A 20,536-nucleotide genomic window follows, 5' to 3' on the forward strand; every position below is an offset into this window, starting at 1 on the left:
AGTTTTCTTTTCTCTAGTCTGTACACCCAATGATGTCAGTGTGAAACACTCTGGACAACTTTAATGCTTGAATAGGTTTGGACACATCCCTTCATATAAACTGTGGGGAAATTCAGAAATGTTGAATGAGTAAAATAGGAAATATGTGCTGACGTCATGCTGTGCTGATGTTTAAAAAAAAAAAAGAAAAAAAAAGAAAAGAAATATAAAAATAAAATTTTCAGTTAATGATAAAAAATAGATTTATTTAAAGTATTTTTAATTTATTTTATTTCCTCTTTGAGAAAAGTCCCCCCCCCCCCCCCCCCCCATTTTAAACTCACTCTTTTGTATATTTATTATTTTGTATATATATTATATTTTGTCTCATTACATAACCATTTTGGGGATTCCATAAAAAGATTTAAAAAAAAAAAAAAAAAAAAGAAAAAAAAAAAAAAAAGAAAGAAAAAAAAAAGAAGATTAGTGTACCATGGATATCTGTACACTAGGTGGTGGTGTACACCTAGAATGTGGACAAGCAATCCATTCATAACCTATAGTATAATCAGTCTCTACATAGGGTGCATCGCAATAATCAATTTGATTCTTCCTTTATTGCTCAATCCTACATAGGAGGTACTTTGTATCCTTGCTCCTCCCTTACTGATTCATACTGACTCCCTCTGAATGCATTTTAAGAATAGATACGTCCTTAAAGATGCCAGAATTTGCTTGATTTCCAGCTCACTAGCTGAAAAGAGATGTAAGATTAAGCAGTCAAGGAGGCATCAAGATGTATAGAAAAGATTTAGATGCACCCATAGAAAAATGAGTGCAGTTGAAATGTGTCTCAGGCGCACTCTAGTGGCCAGCTGTAGTAAAAAAAACATATTAGTAAACGTACCCAGAGCCAAAATCTAAATTAAATTTATACCTCCAAACAGTGTTATGTTTGGAGGTGTAGTTAGGTTCTGTCGGTCATTCACATTGATATCTTTTGATATGCTTTGTAAAGTACTTAAATTATATTTTAAAAATTTAAACAAAAGAGCCAGTGGTAAAGAGCACATTGTGATTTTAGTCTATTGGGAAATTGACATGAAGGAATACTGTTTTGGAAAGAATAACTATATTTGAACTACTTGTAAATATAACCAAGAAGAGTTTAAAATGAAGAACCAAGAATTGCGCAGGTGAGACAAACTATGGTGAGAAGTCCCTAATAACGTCACAGGAACGTTTCCCCAGGAACATTAGGGGTATTATGGAAACGTTCCCCTGGGAATCTTTCAAGAATATTCCAGAGGACCATTGTGTGAATGTTATGGGAATGTTCCCTGAAGAACCTTATGCAATAAGGTTTCTACTGATTATACAAGTGTGACCAGTCCAATGTGCATGTACACCATTAAGTATGAGAAACTCACAGTCCGATGTACAAAACAAACTTTCTACTATAGCTTGTCCATGCGTGCACATCTCTAGGTAAGAGAACTTTGGGTAAGGTAAGAGAAAGCTTGCGGTCTGTTGAGTCAGAACACAAGCTTCTCTACGATGAGTAAACTTCTCTTCCTAGTTCTGTTGAATTGAGGAAAATATGGCTGACTCAAGGATGAAAAGCAAAGCAAATGGTCTGATTTCAAAGACTGGGAGCTTCTTCTCCAGGTTTTTTATTGCGCATTTTTGTTTTATTTGTTATACTTTTTCATATTTATATTTGTGCATTTTTATATCTTTATATATATTTTTAAATAAAAAACATTTGGGGAAGCGGTGGGCATGTTTGCTTAGTGGTTGGCATGTTTGTGGAGTTTGTATATTCTCCCCGTGCTTTGAGGGTTTCCTCCCCAAGGAGGAAAATTGTCTGGAGTGTGTGAGTGTGTGTGTGTGTGTGTGTGATTGTGCTCTGTGATGGATTAGCACCCTGCCCAAGATGCCCCTCACCTTGTGCCCTGATTCCCCTGGGATAGGATCCAGGCTCCACTTGACACTGTGTAGGATAAGCATACAGAATATGGATAGATGGATTTTGGGAGGCTTTTGTTGTTATTCCTGTTTTTGTTGTTGTTATGCATTAGAGAGTGGGCAGGATACTATAGATATCCTGTGCTACTCATTTATTTATTTCATTTTAACAATTTCACATATTTTCAATAATAAATCAATACAGGGGTGGACACTGGCTGTCTGAGGGGGCAGGGGAGAGAAAATAAAAATGGCACCTGAAGGGCATTAACTCATCTTTTAACTACATGTTTTTTCTACTATAGAGGCACCTTAGAAGGCACATTTTCTCACATGTAGGAGCACCTACAGGGCACTTCATCATGTTTCCTTGCAGGGAAACTCTATGGGGCACTGCATCATATATTCTTCACTGGAAGAGCACGCTAGAGAGTCACTGACAATGAGATCTGTAAATGATGACTGAAAAGGTCTACATTTGTAGTTAAAACAAACAATTCTGGGTAATGTTACAGATCTAGGACATAGCACTTTCGCTATGTTCACACTGCAAGCCTAAGTGCTTAAATCCATTTTTCTGCATAAATCTGAATTTTTTTCTGTCCTTGTTTATTTGTCCCAGTAGACTGGCTCTGAGCACTGTGAGATGAAGGATTACACTGGGTTAAGCTGCTTGCCTGCCATCTGCCTGCTCCATTCAAATTAAACCTGAAAGCAAAGCAACAGCCACAAATATTTACTAAGGTAAATTGGCAAGTGTGTCTTTTTATTTGCATAGGTGCTTCTCTATATAAAATGCAAATGCAATTTTAAAAAAATCACCTTTTATATAATTTTATAAAATTGTAAGAAGTTTTACCCAACAAGCTACTAATCTAAAATATTTCACTTAAGCAGATCCATCTATCTCAGCAGGTAGTTCTTACAGCTATTGTGTAAATGTTAATTTCATACATTTCCAAAGAAAAAGAAAAAACCTTGGGAAAAAGTAAATGGTGGACTTAAAATTTGTATAATTTTTGCATAACATAAAAAGAATAATGCAAATATGCACTAATTCTTAGTATTGTGCACATGTTTAAACTGAAAATCTATTGAAAATGATCACCTCAGTTCTCATCAAATTTCAATCTGTTCCCATTAATTCACTAATGTCTGATATGATCAAATTATTTGCTTTTGGCCCAAATGTCATAATGCCCTAAATGTCAGTATAAAGCCATCGTTATGTCATATATTGAATATGTCTTTTTCTGAGCAGAAAAGACACATTCTGTTAGGTATTTATATTATGAATTTCTAAATAAGGAGAGACGTTACATACCATAGTGTAGAGGTACACTCTGTAAATAGGATTGACTAAAAAAAGAGATTAACCGTATTCTTTTTATAGACACTTACGAGAGGTATGTTTAACTTAAAAAAAGCTGACCTGGACCTTAGGTGGTGACACCTTAAATCATTCATATGCAGTATGCTTGGGATGTAATGTTAATTACAGTATGCCTTTTGACACTTCTGAAAATATGGCATTGTGTTAGGTAACAGAAAAATACAGTAGGGAAATTTATCTGTCTCAACAGATAAACTGTGAAGTGAAATTTTCATGTAAATTGTATTTTTCATGTACCCATAATGGTTATCGCAAGCCAGAAAATATGTCTGTTTTTGTTATTTTGTTATTTTATTACTTATGTTTCAGTCATGGATTTAGGCTAAATCTTTTATTCTACTCTCAGTTCACAAATTTTAGATTTGAACTACAATTAGACCTCTGCGTTTTTGTGAGTCTTCCACAGTGCATATTCTAGAGTCTGTGACTCAATATTTACTGTATTATCAATCTGGTCAAGCATTTATACTTTCACAATAAGGACACATTTTTTGGTTAGCAATTTAAATATGAATGTATACATGTAAAATAATAGAATTTATGTAAATACTGAAACACCTTAATGTGTCCTACAAGGCACGGAGGAGCAGCTCAGAAGCCCCTGTGGTGTGTTGGTGTAGTTGAGATAGAAAAAGGGGTTAAAAATGGCCCTGGTCTAAGACTCATCATTGGATTAGTTTTAGCTCTCCTCAGCCTACAACAAACACCTTCAAAGAGGCACTTGCTTAGATCCAACCACTGCCACTTTTATTGGACTGTTTCAGTTTTTTAGGATGAATATTGATAAAAGGATACTGTCACCAGTTTTTTTATTGGTCCATTTCCATTTTGGTGAGTATTTCAAATTAGAAAATCTTGAGCTGAAATAATCTTTAGGCTAATAATCTAGTGTTTAAAAAGTATTCCTGGAACAATATTTCCATTACTGCTGCTAATAGAGTGTGTGTTTATGTCTTTTCTACATCTGCATAAACAGTAGCAAGTGAGTATGTATGGATTCTTGAACATTACACTGAGAAACTGTAATGCTTTTATCTGCAGATTCAGAAATATAATAACTATAATAATAAATATAATAACAGAAAGGGAATAACTTCTTGTGACAGTGAATTCTGTAAAATATACTGTATAATAGCTCAGTAGTTTCTGTGTCCAGTACCAGTAAGACCTGGCAAGTGAGTAGCCAAAGGAGGGGTAGTGTATAAAACAGTAGCTTGCATTAAGATTTGGTTACTCATATAAGGCACCATTTATATGTTTCCATGTACAGTATGTGAGACCTGAGAAATAACTTCTTGTTTCCATGTTCACAGCACTGAGTGATTACGCACCATACTTCTATGACAATGGGCCACATAGTAATGGTAATCTGGCATTTTTCAGTCTTTCAGAGGACACACCAAAGGGTATGAGAGCTACTCTATGACTCTATGATATACCAAATTGTGTTGTGCATTATGTAGATTTGTACTGGATAAAAGAGCATCACAGACTGAACAAACATTCTCACAACCTCACCTAAATAAAAGAATTTAACTTTTCTCACCATCTGTTTCCCCAATTTGGTGACCTGCCAATTCCCACCTACCAGCCAGCCCTCCCCTGATATATAACAGCAACCAACCAGGGAGAGTAAAGACTAACATGTGCTTCTTCTAAGACATGAAGCCAATCAACAACATCTTTTCAGACTGCTGTTCATGCTGCGTCACAGGGCAGTGTAGGACACTCAGTGGAAAGTGCTATCTGAGCTTACATAGATGGCCTCACAGACTCCTACATTTGCCTAGGGTCACTGTGATTGACAGGGGAGAGAGAGCATGCCATCCCTCCCACCGAGAGAACAAAGGCAATTTTGCTCCCTTGGCTCTCGGCGACGAATGGCTGTGTCATTGTCAGGGATTGACATTGTCTCCAGACAACAGGGCAAATGTTTTTCTGTTGTGCCACTCTGAAGCCAGATATTAATCATTTGATATCATGCAATGAAATACTTTCTGGCAAAGAGTAAACAGTATTAACAAGGCTGGTCAACAGTGGTTATATTTGTTTACATCAAGTCTAGGGGTCTGCTTTAGAGTGTACAGTAATAGACGTTCAGGTAAAGTGTAGAAGTAGTTTAACCATAGTATGGCGTCAATTTAGAATTTATTTTGAAGACAATACTGATACTGTTTTCCATAATTTAGGAACGCATATATATGTTCTGAATGGAACTGATCCAGAGGGACAGCCTGTAAGATATGGCCTGGCCTTTGATCCAGGATCTAAAGAATATTTTAGTGTTGATCCCATATCTGGAATAGTTACTCTGAAAGAGGAACTTGACAGAGAGGTAGGCTTCTAAACCATAATAAATAATCTATTTCTTGGCAAAGACATGTATAGATATATACTGTATATACATTTTTAAAAATATGATAATCTGATTACTCTTGCAGATACAGGATGAGATTGAGGTCCTTGTCAGTATTTCCGATGAGTTTAATAACGTAGGTAGACTAAAAAGTATCATAAAATGTTTGCTGCTCTGAATGTGTAAAGTTGTTAACTAATATGGTCTTAATTAATATGTGTGAAGATAGTAGAAAAAGTGAGGGTGTTTGTGATGGACGCCAATGATGAGGAGCCACGGTTTCAGAACCTGCCCTCCACTGTGGATGTGCCAGAGGTAAGGGTCATGACCTTTTACTGAAACAACAACATGGCTTGTTTACATTTTAAACAACTAATTCAGATAGAAATATACTCTGTATGTGTGTGTGTGTGTGTGTGTGTGTGTGTGTGTGTGTGTGTGTGTGTGTGTGTGTGTGTGTGTGCGCGCGTGTACAGAGCACACCCTCTGGGAGCAGTATATATAAAGTGCAGGCTTTGGACAGAGATACAGGCTCAGGTGGATCTGTCACCTACTTTCTTCAAGTAAGTACTTATCTTTCCAATCCTACAAGCTCTAGATTAGCACGTGGATTATCTATGTTGATGTGTGACTCATAAACTAAATAAAACTTTTTTACATTAAACTTTTTACATTTCTGTTCCCTGCTAAATCTTTTAATAGAAAATCATTGTAAAAATTGAGGACTGGAAGGTTAATCTGATTGCAGTGAAAATAATAATTCACTTTATGTGCACTTGACCTAAAACTAAAATGTGCAGCATACTAAGCACTCGTGCTGTTTGGGATTAGATTATAATCACATTTGTGTCAGATACTAAGGGCTAAGCTCTCAGCTCTCTGAGAAATGGTAGTGATTCATGATTGCACAGGAGTGACATTTCAACTTCATCAGTCTGGGTATATGAGTTTTCAACCTTAAGGTGCGCTGTATGGGTATCAAGATCCAATATAATTTTGGGTACATACATAGCTATTTGAACACAATTTCAGAATTTTTCCTCTGTACACTAGTACAAGGAACATCTTCTACAATGGACAGTCACATCTTGATTGCTTCTTTTCAAATCCATTGTGGTGGTATACAGAGGCAAAATTACAAAATTTACAAATACTTATGAACCCGACTGTAGATACATTTCACTGTAAAGAATCCATTGCTAACAATAATAATGTTTATTCATACTGCCATTAGAGCCCTAAACTCTAGTTTAAACTAAAGTACAAACGAATTTACATTAGTCTCTGTGTCGGATAGGCATTTAGGCTTTAATAACACTGACTTTTGTTCTAATATGTAGAGCACTGGCCCAAACACTAAGTTTGCTATTGACCACTACAGTGGGGTGTTAAGGATAAAAGAGGGTGAGGCTCTCGATTATGAGAGCGTGAGGACACATTTTGTTACTGTGGTGGCAAAGGTGAGTGTGACTTTATGTTGTTTTTAATACAATCAAAAATGAACAGTCTCCAACATGTTTCTTAAACTTGTGAAACATACAGTAAAAATAAGCTTGATGTGTCTATTCTAGCCAGAGAGCAGCATCAAGCAGTATTGAGCGGCTATGGGTTAAACTTCTGTACACTTTTTAGTAAAATATGTAGAATAAAGTTTCCAACTATGGGTGTAGGATATGTAGTACATTTTATTTGGTTGTATTTGTCTGTTTTTTAAATTATTATTATTATTATTATTATTATTATTATTATTATTATTATTATTTGTTTTGTTTTGGGGTTTTTTTGTTGTTGTTGTTTTTTTGTAGAAGGTGATAGTCATGATCTCATCCTGTCTAGTGTGTGTGGGAGATTAAATACCTAAAATCATTTGATTGTAATTTCATATCTAAGCTCTTGGAAAAGTTTACAGCCAAAATTAATTAATTTTGTAGCTGTAAAGGTAAAACCACACTACTGGCTCATTGTGCTCAAAAGGCATTTCTACTGTTACCTTAAACTGGCAACTCATACCAACCTGTAGATAACTCATACTCTAAAAGAGATCTAAAGGTGAATTTGAAAAAAAAAAAAAAATTTTTAAATTAAATTCTGTTGAATGTGATCCAATTAGTAGGAAATTAACATAACAATATTTTTATGCTTGTTAAAGGGTTAATTATACAGCATTTAAAATGAACAAAAATAGTGTAGAATTTGAAAATTGTTTTCCATGATTTATAATCTGTAATCACTGTAAAAGCATGGAAAACACTGATTTGTTGTTTGTCAGTTTTGTTTAGCTTAACCAAGGTTTCCAATAGTTTTGTGATTTTTGTGAATTTAGAATATTCAGAATACCTAATATGATCACTCTCATTGCTTTAAGGATGGAGGTGGAAGTTATAATGGAAGGGAACAGGTGATGTCATCGTCCGCTACCCTGACAATAAATGTGATTGACAGTCAGGACACGCCTCCCAGTTTTGTCGGTACACCATACTTTGGCTATGTTTATGAAGTCTCTTCACCTGTGAGTGCTCATTTTTTCCATTCTTCATGGTAGTTTTGACCTAATCTGACAATAATAATAATAATAATAATAATAATAATAATAATAATAATAATAACTGAAGAGTATAACCTTATAAAAAAGTAAACATATCAGCTATACAATAATGCAAATATTTAGATTTAAAAGCAGCGTTAAGTACTCAATAATCAAGGCAATGGTCTGGCACACTTACAGCAATCCAAAAATCACAGTGTCTCAAATTGTAAATGTTTGGCACTCATTTTTCACAGAGATTGTAAAAACACCTTTGAGGAGTCTCTTGAGAAAAAGTTGATGTCCACTGTTATAGCAATGAAAGATTAATTGGTTTCTGCTCTGCTTTGTATGAAGATGCCTTTAAGCCCCTTATCAATGCATTATGACTACTCTTTCAGTGTTTTTCAGTGGTAAAGTATGAATTGAAGTTTAGCAAGATTATTTACAACCTCAATTCCGAAAAAATTGGGACAGTATGGAAAATGCAAAAAAAAAAAAAAAAAAAATCATTTTAAAATTCAGTTCACCCTGTAATATATTGAAAACACGCTAACACATTATTTGATGTTTTACTTTGTGAATTAAATTTATTTTTATATATATTTATTGTACACTCATTTCAAATCTGATGACTGCAACACACTTCAAAAAATTTGGAACAGTCAACTGTTTACCACTGTGTAACATCATCTTTTTATTTAATAACATGTATTTAACATTTCGGCACTGAAGACACCAGTTGGTTAAGTTTAACAAGCGGAATTTTCCCCCATTCATCCATTATGCATTTCTTCAGCTGCACAACTGTACGGAGCCTTTATTGCCTTATTTTCTGCTTCATAATGCACCACACGTTCTTATGCTAGCACACGCACTCTCTGCTTACACAACCATGCGCTTGTAATTTGGGCAGAATGTGGTTTGGTGTTGTCCTGCTCGGGATTTACATTTATATTTACATTTATTCATTTAGCAGACACTTTTATCCAAATGGATGGCAGCATATGTTGCTCCAAAATGTGTACATATCTTTCTGCATTATTACTGCCCTCACAGATGTGCAAGTTACCCATGCCATGGGCACTGACACGCCCCCATACCATGACAGACGCTGGCTTTTGGACCTGATGCTGATAACAGCTTGGATGGTTCTTTTACTCTTTAGCCCAGTGAACACAATGGCTGTTTTGCACATAACTACTTGAAATGTTGACTTGAAATGTTGATTTGAAAACACGATTCTGCTGTGCTACTGTCCATCTCAGATGAGAAAGAGCCCAGAGAAGTCGGCGGTGCTTCTGGACAGTGTTGATGTATGGCTTCTGATTTGCATAGTAAAGCCTTAACTCGTATCTGTGGATGCAGCGGCGAATGGTGTTTAATGACAAAGGTTTACCAAAGTATTCCCGAGCCCATGTCAGGATATCCATTACAGACTCATGGCGGTTTTTAAGACAGGGACGTCTGAGGGATCCAAGATCACGTACATTCAGAAGTGGTTTTCAGCCTTGCCCTTTACTCTCTGAGATTTGACTGGATTCCTTGAATCTTTTAATTATATTGTGCACTGTAGAAGGTGAAATGCTTTTGTCTTTTGATTTGTCTTTGGGGAATGTTGTTCTCAAAGTGTTGGATTATTCGCTGACGCATTTGTTGGCAGATTGGCGAGCCTTGACCCATCCTTGCTCTTGTAGGACTAGGCCTTTTTTGGAGGCTCCTTATATACTATGATTAGACGATTGCCTCATCTGTTTCCCATCACCTTGTCACATTGCCTAAATTGTCCCTGTCCCAAATTCTTTGGAACATATGTTGCATGCATCAATTTCAAAATAAACATTTACCTTCAAAAAACTATGTAGTAGATTAGGTAAAACATCAAATACCTTGTCTTTATAAGTTTATTTGTTTAAATACAAGTCAAAGAACATTTACAAATCACTCCTCCTCTTTGTTTTTATTAGCATTTTCCATACTGTCCCAACTATTTTGGAATTGGGGTTGTATTTGATTATTTATTTAATTTATTTTTAATATTTTTCAGGGATCTGAAATATTCACTGTTTTTGCCAAAGATGGAGATGTAGAAACTCCTAATCCAATTGTTTATTCTATTCAGAGTGGTATGTATCAGCTACTGTACATCAAGTAATTTAGGGTAATTAGGTACCATTATGTTTGGCTTAATTTAACTGCATAATTCACTTGTGATTTGTTGAGTTTCCCATGCTATTGCTGTGTCCATTTTTGTGTTTTGTTTTTTATAGGAGCTGATGGTGTATTTGGCATCAACAAAACAAGTGGCTGCATCACTCTCCTAGCCTATCCTGATCATTTAAGAAAGGAAATGTTTAATATCCAGGTCAAGGTCAGAATTTATTCAAATGAATTTTTTTTATGTCAGTCTTTAGAATAAGCTCTGTGAAACTGAATCACATTCTTTAGATACTATCTGTATCCTTGTCGTTTTGTGAAACTGCACAAATTTGCTTAGCAGTGCAAATTTTGCTTATTGTCAGGCTTCAGAGGTGAATTCACAGGGAAGTGTCATGGACTTTGCTATCACCACTGTAACTATTCGAGTAGTGGATCTGAACAACCACCCCCCTACATTTTACGGTGAGAATGGCCCACAGGACACCTTTGAGTTGACCATGTATGAACATCCTCCAGAGGGAGAGATACTGAGGGGCTTAAGGATTACAGTCAATGACTCAGACCAGGTAAGCTTTCATAATGTTACAAATAAATAAATAAATAGATAAATAAATAAATAAATAAATATGAACACTTTATTAGGAACATATTAATTCTGGGGATAGAGCCTCCCTTTGCTCTCAAAACAGCCTCAATTCTTCATGGCATGGTTTCCACAAGATGTTGGAAACATTCTATTGAGATTCTGGTCCATGTTGACATGATTGGATCATGGAATTCCTGCAGATTTTCAGGTGCATTTTCATGCTGTGAATCTCCTGTTCTAACACATCCCAAAGGTGTTCTATTGGATTCAGGTCTGGTGCCTGGGAAGAACACTGAAGAACACTGAACTCCTTGTCATTTTCATGAATCCAATTTGAGACAGCTTTTGCTTTGTGACAGGGTGCATTATTATGCTATAAGTAGCCATTAGAATATGTGTAAATTGTGGCCATGAAGGGATGCACATGGTCAGCAACAATACTCAAATAGGCTGTGGCATTCAAGCGATGATTGAGAAGCCCAAAGTGTGCCAAGAAAACAGTTCCCACACCATTACACCACCTTCACCAGCCTGGACTGTTGACACAAGGCAGGTTGGGGTCATGGGTTCATGCTGCTGGTGCCAAATTCTGACCCGACCATCTGTTTGAACCTGACATGGTTTTCTGCTGTTGTAGCCCATCCGCCTCAAGATTCAACATATTGTGCATTTTGACATGCTTTTCTGCTCACCACAATAGTAAAAAGTGGTTATCTTAGTTACTGTAGCCTTTCTGTCAGCTTGAACCATTCTGGCCATTCTCCGTTGGCCTCTCTCATCAACAAGGCGTTTCTATCCAGAGAACTGCCACTCACTGGATGTTTTTTTTTTTTGCACCATTCTGAGTAAAATAAAAGGTTGAATAAATCTAATTAAAATTTAGATTTTTCAATTTGTACATAATGTCAAATGAATGGCATTTACATTTAACACCACACATTACAGGGAGTTATAGCACATGGTTTGGCTCATCTATGCTCAGGGCATACTGGCATGTGACATTTGCTACCTTCCTGTCTGTGTTTCGGGAGCAGAGTATACATCTTTTTTGAATAGATATTCCACCCGATCGTTGGAAGTCCACAGCAGCAGGTGGAGTTTTCCTCAGTCGCATGATGGTCATTGCTGCTTGGATTGGGGCTTGGAGCATGGCAGTATCTTTATGTGTGACATGACCAGGGCATGCCCCAGCTGGCTCAGGTAGATCCAGCGACGTTGGCCATGTTATGAAAACTTCCAATCTGGGATGTTCCACATCAAGAAGATGAAGGCATCTGTGTCTGTCTTCTTCAAAAGGACTAACAGAGTGCCCCTACCCCCTCTGACAGTTTGTGATACTTTAAATGATTACCTATGGGAAACATGAACTCAATAAATAGTGGCATTTATTTATACTGCATAGGCAGAATTGAGTGCTTTAGACTGTATACTTTGGTATTTTTAAAAAGCATTAATTAAAACAGAAACTGAAAACAATGACATGAAGTCATTACGAACAAATTGATTGACAAAGTCATAAAAAATTGGAATGATAGAATAAAGCACCTCTGAGATATGACAAAAAGTACACCTCAGGGGTCGCGGGTATCACAGTCAGTAGGATTACCACCATTCTGATAGAGGTGAAGCACCTCCATTTGCCACGATTCCCTAAGATCCCATCATGGGATCACTTAAGGCCCTCCTCATGATGAAAAAACAAAATTGGTATCTTTAAAAAGCTGCATTTTTGCTAGTGATCGTGTCAGTAAAATAAGTGGGGAAACTGCATTCTCTGGCAATATGTTCAATTTTATGCCTTGGTAGACAGATGACTCTGGGGTGACCTTGTGGCTAAACGCAGGTTTTCTGCTCAAGGTCAATTATGTAAACTAATCATTTGATCTTCAAGTGTTACATGAAGGCAAACTTCAAAACAAGGAAACAAAGTGTTCCTTGTTAGACCAAATGGTTTAGACCAAACGGTGACAATCCAAATCTCAGATCAACTGATCTGTCATGGAGGAAAGATATGAGGGGCTCTCATGGCATTAACCATGGCCTATAGACAGGCCCTATGGTGCCATGTAACTCTACGAGAAGTGTCAGCTCTTTGTGGGCATTATTTATATGCATGCTGCTTCAGGAAGTCTGTGCTGCTGCTACCTGATAATCACTATGCACTTTCTACAGGTTCTAAGGTTAATGTCTCCTCTTCCAATTTTGTTAGTGTAGCAGTTCCAAACATTTTTGCAAATGGATAAATCCAGAATCAAGTCAAATTGTGAACAATCAAATCCAGTAATCTCAGTAATCTACATATGAGGAATAGAGCCCATAATGGTAAAAACTGACTACTAATTTATAGTGTTTATAGACAGTATATGCAGTGCACTTAAAGTCAACCTCATTTATGTATTTTGTTTCCTCAGGGTGCAAATGCAAAGTTCAACCTAAGGCTGGTGGGGCCAGGTCATATGCTGCAAATGGTCCCAAGGACTGTCCTTAATGAAGCTCAAGTCACTTTATTAGTAGAAGATTCCACTGCAATAGACTATGAGAAATTCCACTTTCTGACATTCAAGGTAATCTGACTAATTATATGACAGAATAAGTTAGTATAATAAAGCATATTTAGAATCCACAGCATAGAAAGAAACAGGAATAAATGTAGGAATAAATAAGAGATATTCCTTTTTTGATGCACCTGTATGTGATTTACTACATTATCATTTGGTTTATAATTCACAAAGTCTATCATTAATTCCTACTTAATGCCAACCAGCTTAATTCCAAACAATATAAATACTGTATGTTTGACAAGAATTACCTCTATAAATTATAGTTATCTTTTGCTTATCTTTGATATGTTTCTGTATTACCAAAGTCATTGTGAATGGAATGAAGATCAAGTAGAAGGAATTTATATGAGATTTCCTGTCTTTTTAGATTCTTGCAGTGGAAATTGACACCACGGAGAGATTCAGCGCCACTGCAGATATAGTCATACATTTGCTTGACACTAACGATAACGTTCCAAGTTTCTCCTCTGATTTCTATATTGCACGAGTCCCAGAGAACTCACCAGGTGGCTCCAATGTTGTGTCTGTGACAGTAAGTATAATCAACCTATGTACTTGTGCCAAACCAATAATTATAGTGTGATATTGAAATAAAAATATTTTACATATTGATCATTCACCCTGGAAGTACAAGTTCTGACACAAGAGTGTGTGTATATATATATATATATATATATATATATATATATATATATATATATATATATATATATATATATAATAATATGTCATATATTTAATAATGTCAGATTTTGATCAAAGGAGACAAGTAAGCCGAAGATAGCAGTGCATTTAGTGTCATGTAAACTAGACTCTTGTCACACATTTTTGCGTTTTCTAGTATACAGTAATGGTTTTATGGGTAAATATATTGCTACAACCCTTGTTTCTCCAAATAAATCTAACAGTCTGCCCGTGTAAATACCGCAACCTCCACCTGCGGCAAATTCAAATAGTCCGCGTTGAGTTGATTTGACCCAAGGAGCTGGGCTGAGGCGCCGGGGTGGGGAAGGGGTGCATTGATTCAACTGTTAGTGAAAATGACCCAGCCCCTAACCCAGCGGTTGGGTTACACAAAACTACCCAAAACTACCCAAGACTGAGAAAATAACCCAATTAAATGACCGAAAAGGTTCAAACCAGCGTTTGCGTAGAAAAAATAACCCAACATTTTAGTGTGTACTTCAGCCAATTTGCATCATATCATTTTATAAACCATTTTCATAAATGCAGTGACAGTATGCTTGTGATGAAGTTATATGAACACTATGAAGTTATATAACACTAACATGTCTGCCTACATACTTCACATTAAGATTTTTTTTTACTACATTTATATCATGTGTCATTTTCTTATGCTCTTTCCAGGCTAAGGATCCAGATTCTGGTTTGTGGGGTGTTGTCAAATACTCCATCCACGGCCCAGGATCAGATCTGTGAGTAGAATTGCTCTTACTATCTCACATATCTCCAGCTCTATGTACTGTGTGCAATGGACATGTACACAAAGTTCAAGTTTTAAAAACTTACTTGAATCTGTGAAAACAAAAGACATGGGTTTGTTGTCGGGATATTGAAAAGCTTTGTTTAATATTGTGCTTTTGGTCAAAATACAATGGCTTTTTATTTAACCATGCTGCACAGGGTTTTTGAGTAGATAGCGTGAATTAAGTTTCATGAAGTTTAAAAATAATTATCATACAGTTGTCATCAATGAATTTATTACAATTAACCCCCAAGTACAGACCAAGTGTTTCTGAGGGGAAACTCCTTGATTTCATCTGACTCATCTGACAAGCCATGGTCCACAAAGAGCTTACAAAGCATGTATGGTATCTCACTTGTTGAAAGGTATTGATTAAATGTTTTGAATTTCCAAAACATTAGATATACCATGGAACACCATTGTCCATCATCAACAAGCAGAGGAAATTGTGTATCACAGTGAAATTACTAAGAACAGGACAGCCCTCCAAAATTTACAAAAGGACAAGACAAAAAAAAATGACCAGGGATGCTGCGAGTAGACGTAGGGCAACATGAAAGTAGCTGCAGGAATATCTGACAATTACTGATTACTCTCTGCATGTGACAACAATCTCTCTTATTCTCCACATGTCTGGCCTATGGAAAAAGGTGGCTAGACAGAAGCCCTTTCTCACAAAAACATCCAAGCTCAAATAAATAATCCCAAACCATGTAGCCAAAAAAAATGTTTTAGGGCTGCTTTTTTCGGCCAGCAAAGCAGATTTTATCAAAGTGGAGAGAATCATGAACAGCTACAAATACCAGTTGATTTTAGTGCAAAACCTTCAGGTGGCTGATAGTAAGCTGAAGATGAAAAGGAATTTCACCTTTCAGCTTAACAATGACCCAAAGCCTACATCCAAATCAAGAAAGGACTGGCTTAACCAAAAGAAGATCAATGTTTTTGAATGACCTAACCCAGGTACAGACCTGAATCCAACTGAAAATCTGTGGTGTGACCTGAAGTGGGCTGTGCACATGAGATGGAAGAAAGAGTGGGAAAACATGTGACATGCTAATAGACTCTTGTGCAAAAAGAATGAATGGTGCAATAAATCAAAGGGTGCTTAAAAAAAATATTAATTTATGGGTGTGCACACTTATGCCACTAGGTTATTGTATGTTTGTTTGTTTTTTCTTTTATTTCTCTAAAAAGTTTCTGATTTTCATTTTATTTGTATACTTTGTAATTTCACTTCAAAGGTGAGAAAATATATGTCATGATTTACCTTATTTTCATTCTTTTACTTCACAAAAACCTGTCATTTTAACAGACCTTTTATATCCACTGTAGCCTTATGATCACCTCAATTTAATGTTTTTACTTAAGAAGAATCTATGTGTAAAATATTTTTAACAGTATTTGCTTTTATAGTTTTCAGAATGCTGCAGATACTTTAGACTCAGACTGTGTAATCGACTTTCCTGTGTCTACTCATTTCCTGCCCTTTTACTTCTGCAGTTTCTTCATCCAGTCAGATTCAGGGATCATCTACACTCAGCCCTGGGCCAGTCTGGACGCTGAGGTGAAATCCAAGTACAATTTCTTTGTTAAGGCAGAGGACACAGAGGGAAAATACAGCCTTGCTGAAGTTTTTGTCACAGTTCTGGATCTCAATGATCATCCACCGGAGTTCAATGAGAATATTTTAGAGAAAACAATGATTATTGGTGCACCTGTGAAAATAGAGGTCAGATAGGTTTTGTTTGTTTCTTTATTTGAATATTTTAAGAATTGTAGTAAAAATACTTGCTAAACTATTTCTTGTGTTGTTCAGGCAATAGACGATGATGCAGAGGAGCCAAACAATGTTATTGAGTATTCCATCATGAAAGCAGAACCGGACAATATCTTTGACATCAATGCAGATACAGGAGAAATCAAATTGAAGCCCTACATCAAGTCAATGGACATAGTTCAAAACATCACAAATCAGAAAGACTGCACCTGGTCTGTGGTGGTCCAGGCCAGAGACAGAGGCTCTCCGTCTTTCAGTACAACCACACTTGTGAAAATTGATATCACAGAAGCAGTAAGTTATAGCTCTCTGATTATATTTTGATAGCAGTTTAATCTGTAGAACAAAGTGAAGCACTTTTTTGTGAAAAATGTAACTGACATTTTAGTACAAATCAAAATTAAGCAAAAATAAACTTTTAACACTCTAACTTATTTTACGTTTTGTTGCTTAAATTTGTGATGTTTTATTGCTCTTGCAGATCAAATCCAGAATGATTTCTTACTTCTTGAGCCTAAGAACCCGACCCTGGACTGTTTTTGCTATATGTTCCAGCACTGTCATCCTCCTGATCTTATTGGCAGTTTTCATATCTTCCATAACTTACTGGAACTCTGTGAAAAAGTCCCGGGTCCACCCACAGTGCAAGATCAGAAAGATTACAAGGAGGCCCTAATTATGATTCTCTCTTCCAGCAGTGCACAAATGCATTTTGTCACCATCACCAATGTTGAGTGTTCTTCATTTCTTCCGTGAATTTCCATCCTTTCATTTTACGTTCAGATGACACAATTGAAGTCTGTAAAAGAGGGCAAGAGCCAGAGCACTATAACAATAACACTTTTGAATTATGAATAAAAACAGAATAAATACCCATCCTTTGGACTTAAAATTCATAGCTTGTAGCTAAGACCCATCTTATGAGACTATGTGATCTGGGTGCCTTTTTTCAACCCTTCTGATCTTGTATTACTGTGAAATTAGGCTCTGATGTACAAATATCTTTTAATCAAATTCTGCATTGTGTTCCCAAATGAAATTTATTATTGGATTAATGACCTTTTATTAACTATCCCTTCTGTTCATCCACACATAATATGCTGTAATATTGCTAGCATATGTGTGGTAGATTATGCTAACAGTTTGTGTGTATGTGTGAAGTATGCTTCTTAACACCACAAATGTTGAGTTACCTCTTGCAGTCTAATTTGTATATGCTTTCAGTCCCATGGACTTGATGTGTCTTTGTGCTCTTTTACAGACACAACTCAATGGCCCATTGGCATCCTTCTTAATGAAAAGTAGAGAAAATCCCATGCAAATCCTTGGCATGATTGCAGCTGTCATTATAGCTTTGGTTTTTGTGACAGTCTTGATCTCTACAGCTACTTTCATGCGTAATAAAAAGTCTAACAAGATCTTGCCTTCTCGACGGATCATCAGAAAAAAACCTAGGCAACGCAAGCAGTGGAACTTCCATAATCCCTTCAAACAACAGAACAATAGTGAAAGGTTCATGAAAGAATCTGAGGTCGCAGAGAATGTCAACTGTAACAATAACAGTGTTGGTGTACAGCAGTCCCTCCCTCTTCCACCTCCACTGCCAGGCTATTCCAGACTCGGAGAGCGGCGTTGGGTAGTGCCATCCATTCCTGAAACAGTGGCAAAGAGGAAGTGCTTCAGGAACAACCAGAGCCACATCAACACAGCACTGGTTTCTGAGCTCAAATTAAGACTTGAACAGAAGAAATGGATGAACCAATGCTAGTGCTTTGAGTATATGTGTATATTTGAGATGTGCACATTTTACATGCTCCCATTTATATTGATGTTCAGTGGGGATGTAAGAAGTGTGTAAACATTAGCCAATCATCTGGTCATGTATCATATGATATGAGCAATATATGGCTTACTTGTCCTGAGGACAAGCTCTCAGTCTTCATTTCTGTTTCACTGCCAACCATGTGAGCTAATTAGTTTTTAATGTTATCAAAGTTAGTAGCAAACTCCCACCATACTGATCTTCCAGGTACTGTAAGAATTATATCCCAGATGAAATTCTACTGAATTTTATGAATGGCAATTTTAATCAAAAGTTGAGTCTTATGGTTTCTGTATCTTTTTGATTACCACAAGGTTGGTTAAAATCTCTCACTGCCAAATTATTTCCAATGAATTGTTGTTTTTCCAGACTTTGATATTTGTATCATTTTATTATTTCCAAAAATTCTATATTGTTTTCCTACCTTATGTATTTAGAACAGTTTTCATAGAAACTGTTTCATGATTTTCCAAATCCCCAGAACTGTACTGGACCATTCTTCGAAAAGATATTCCCTCAGTTGGTGTTTTGATGATGATGGTGGAGAGCACTTTCTAACACAGTGCTCCAAAATCTCCTATAGCTGTTCAGTTTGGTTGAGATCTGGTGACTGTGAAGACTATCATAAGTTTTACATACTTTTCATGCTCATCAAACCAATCAGTGTGTCCTCATGCTCTGTGGCATGAGGTATCAGGATACAAATGTTTCATTATAGGATAAAGATGATAAGTCAAAAGAACTTTGCATTGATTTGCAGTAACCCATCCATCCAAGGGACAATATTTAATCAGTTTTCTCCTGCCATTGTTAATTATGTGGCTTACAAAAAAGGAATCTTTATTATAAAGTATGTGTTATATGTTGTTTATACACCTGTCTGTAATTGTTTGGTGTTTTAGTGTCTTTCTATGTGAAATAAATAAATATAATAGTGTTGTCATACCGCCGCAAACTAACAACTCCATTTCCCAGAATGCACCAAGAACTACAAACATACACTTCACAAACACACACATGCTGTGTCTGAAACTGCTCCCTATCTCCTATATAGTGCACTATATAGGGTGTCGGCCATTTTGTAGTGTTGTTCGAATTCTGAGTGAACAACTTCCTTCCCTACATTTGTTTACTCATTTATACCCACAATGCACTCTGATTTCGTGTGTACATCCAATGTACACTCGCCAACACACTATTTCCCATAATCCAACGCGAGACGGCGACAGAACACAAAAGAAAAATAAACATGGCGGACAGGAACATCGGAGATGGCCACTTTTACAAATGTAATGTTTTATTAATTAAAACACATCTGTATTGAGATATTTTGAAGCGAAATGATACAGTTCCGAAGTGATACAATTATTGATTGGCACAGTATTTATTTTCAGCCACTTAGTTTGAAATTTAACTTCACTTTTAAACTACCACTGTACACATCAAATGATAATTTGGTGGCTTTTTAACATATATTAGTTAATTGAAGGTATTGACTTTTTAATTAAGTTAAGGATGGATGGGGATGTGTGTGTGTGTATATATGTATGTATGGGTGTGTGTATATATATATATATATATATATATATATATATATATGTATATATATATATATATATATATATATATATATATATATGTATATATATATATATATATATATGTATATATATATATATATATATATATATATATATATATATATATATATATATATATATATATATATATATATATATAGTTGCATTTGTTTCTTAGAGGAGTTGGAAGTATTTTGTATTTTGTCTAATGTCTTCTTACCCATAGATGGCATCTTCGAGCTAACAAAGCACACCTTAAAGTTGGTATTCTTTCTGAAATCCACCTTTTTCGCCAAAACTAAAACAAGTCAGACTTAGTGATGTGTCGTTCATGAATGATT

The 20,536-nt window shown here is 36.0% G+C and overlaps 1 protein-coding gene across 1 annotated transcript; it reads left to right on the forward strand.

Annotated features, from left to right (window-relative positions):
- The first annotated feature begins 1,579 nt into the window (after positions 1-1,579).
- Positions 1,580-18,561, forward strand: cdhr1a (cadherin-related family member 1a). The gene is made up of 17 exons (XM_053679043.1): positions 1,580-1,676; positions 4,654-4,746; positions 5,530-5,675; positions 5,782-5,836; positions 5,926-6,011; positions 6,173-6,259; positions 7,037-7,156; positions 8,062-8,205; positions 10,268-10,346; positions 10,491-10,591; positions 10,743-10,946; positions 13,378-13,530; positions 13,895-14,059; positions 14,896-14,963; positions 16,517-16,745; positions 16,833-17,087; positions 18,055-18,561. The coding sequence occupies exons 1-17, from the start codon at positions 1,580-1,582 to the stop codon at positions 18,559-18,561; spliced, it is 2,589 nt and encodes an 862-aa protein (XP_053535018.1).
- Positions 18,562-20,536: the final 1,975 nt, after the last annotated feature.

This window comes from Ictalurus punctatus, chromosome 3 (genome assembly GCF_001660625.3).
Source record: "Ictalurus punctatus breed USDA103 chromosome 3, Coco_2.0, whole genome shotgun sequence".
In the NCBI taxonomy this organism is placed as follows: domain Eukaryota; kingdom Metazoa; phylum Chordata; class Actinopteri; order Siluriformes; family Ictaluridae; genus Ictalurus; species Ictalurus punctatus.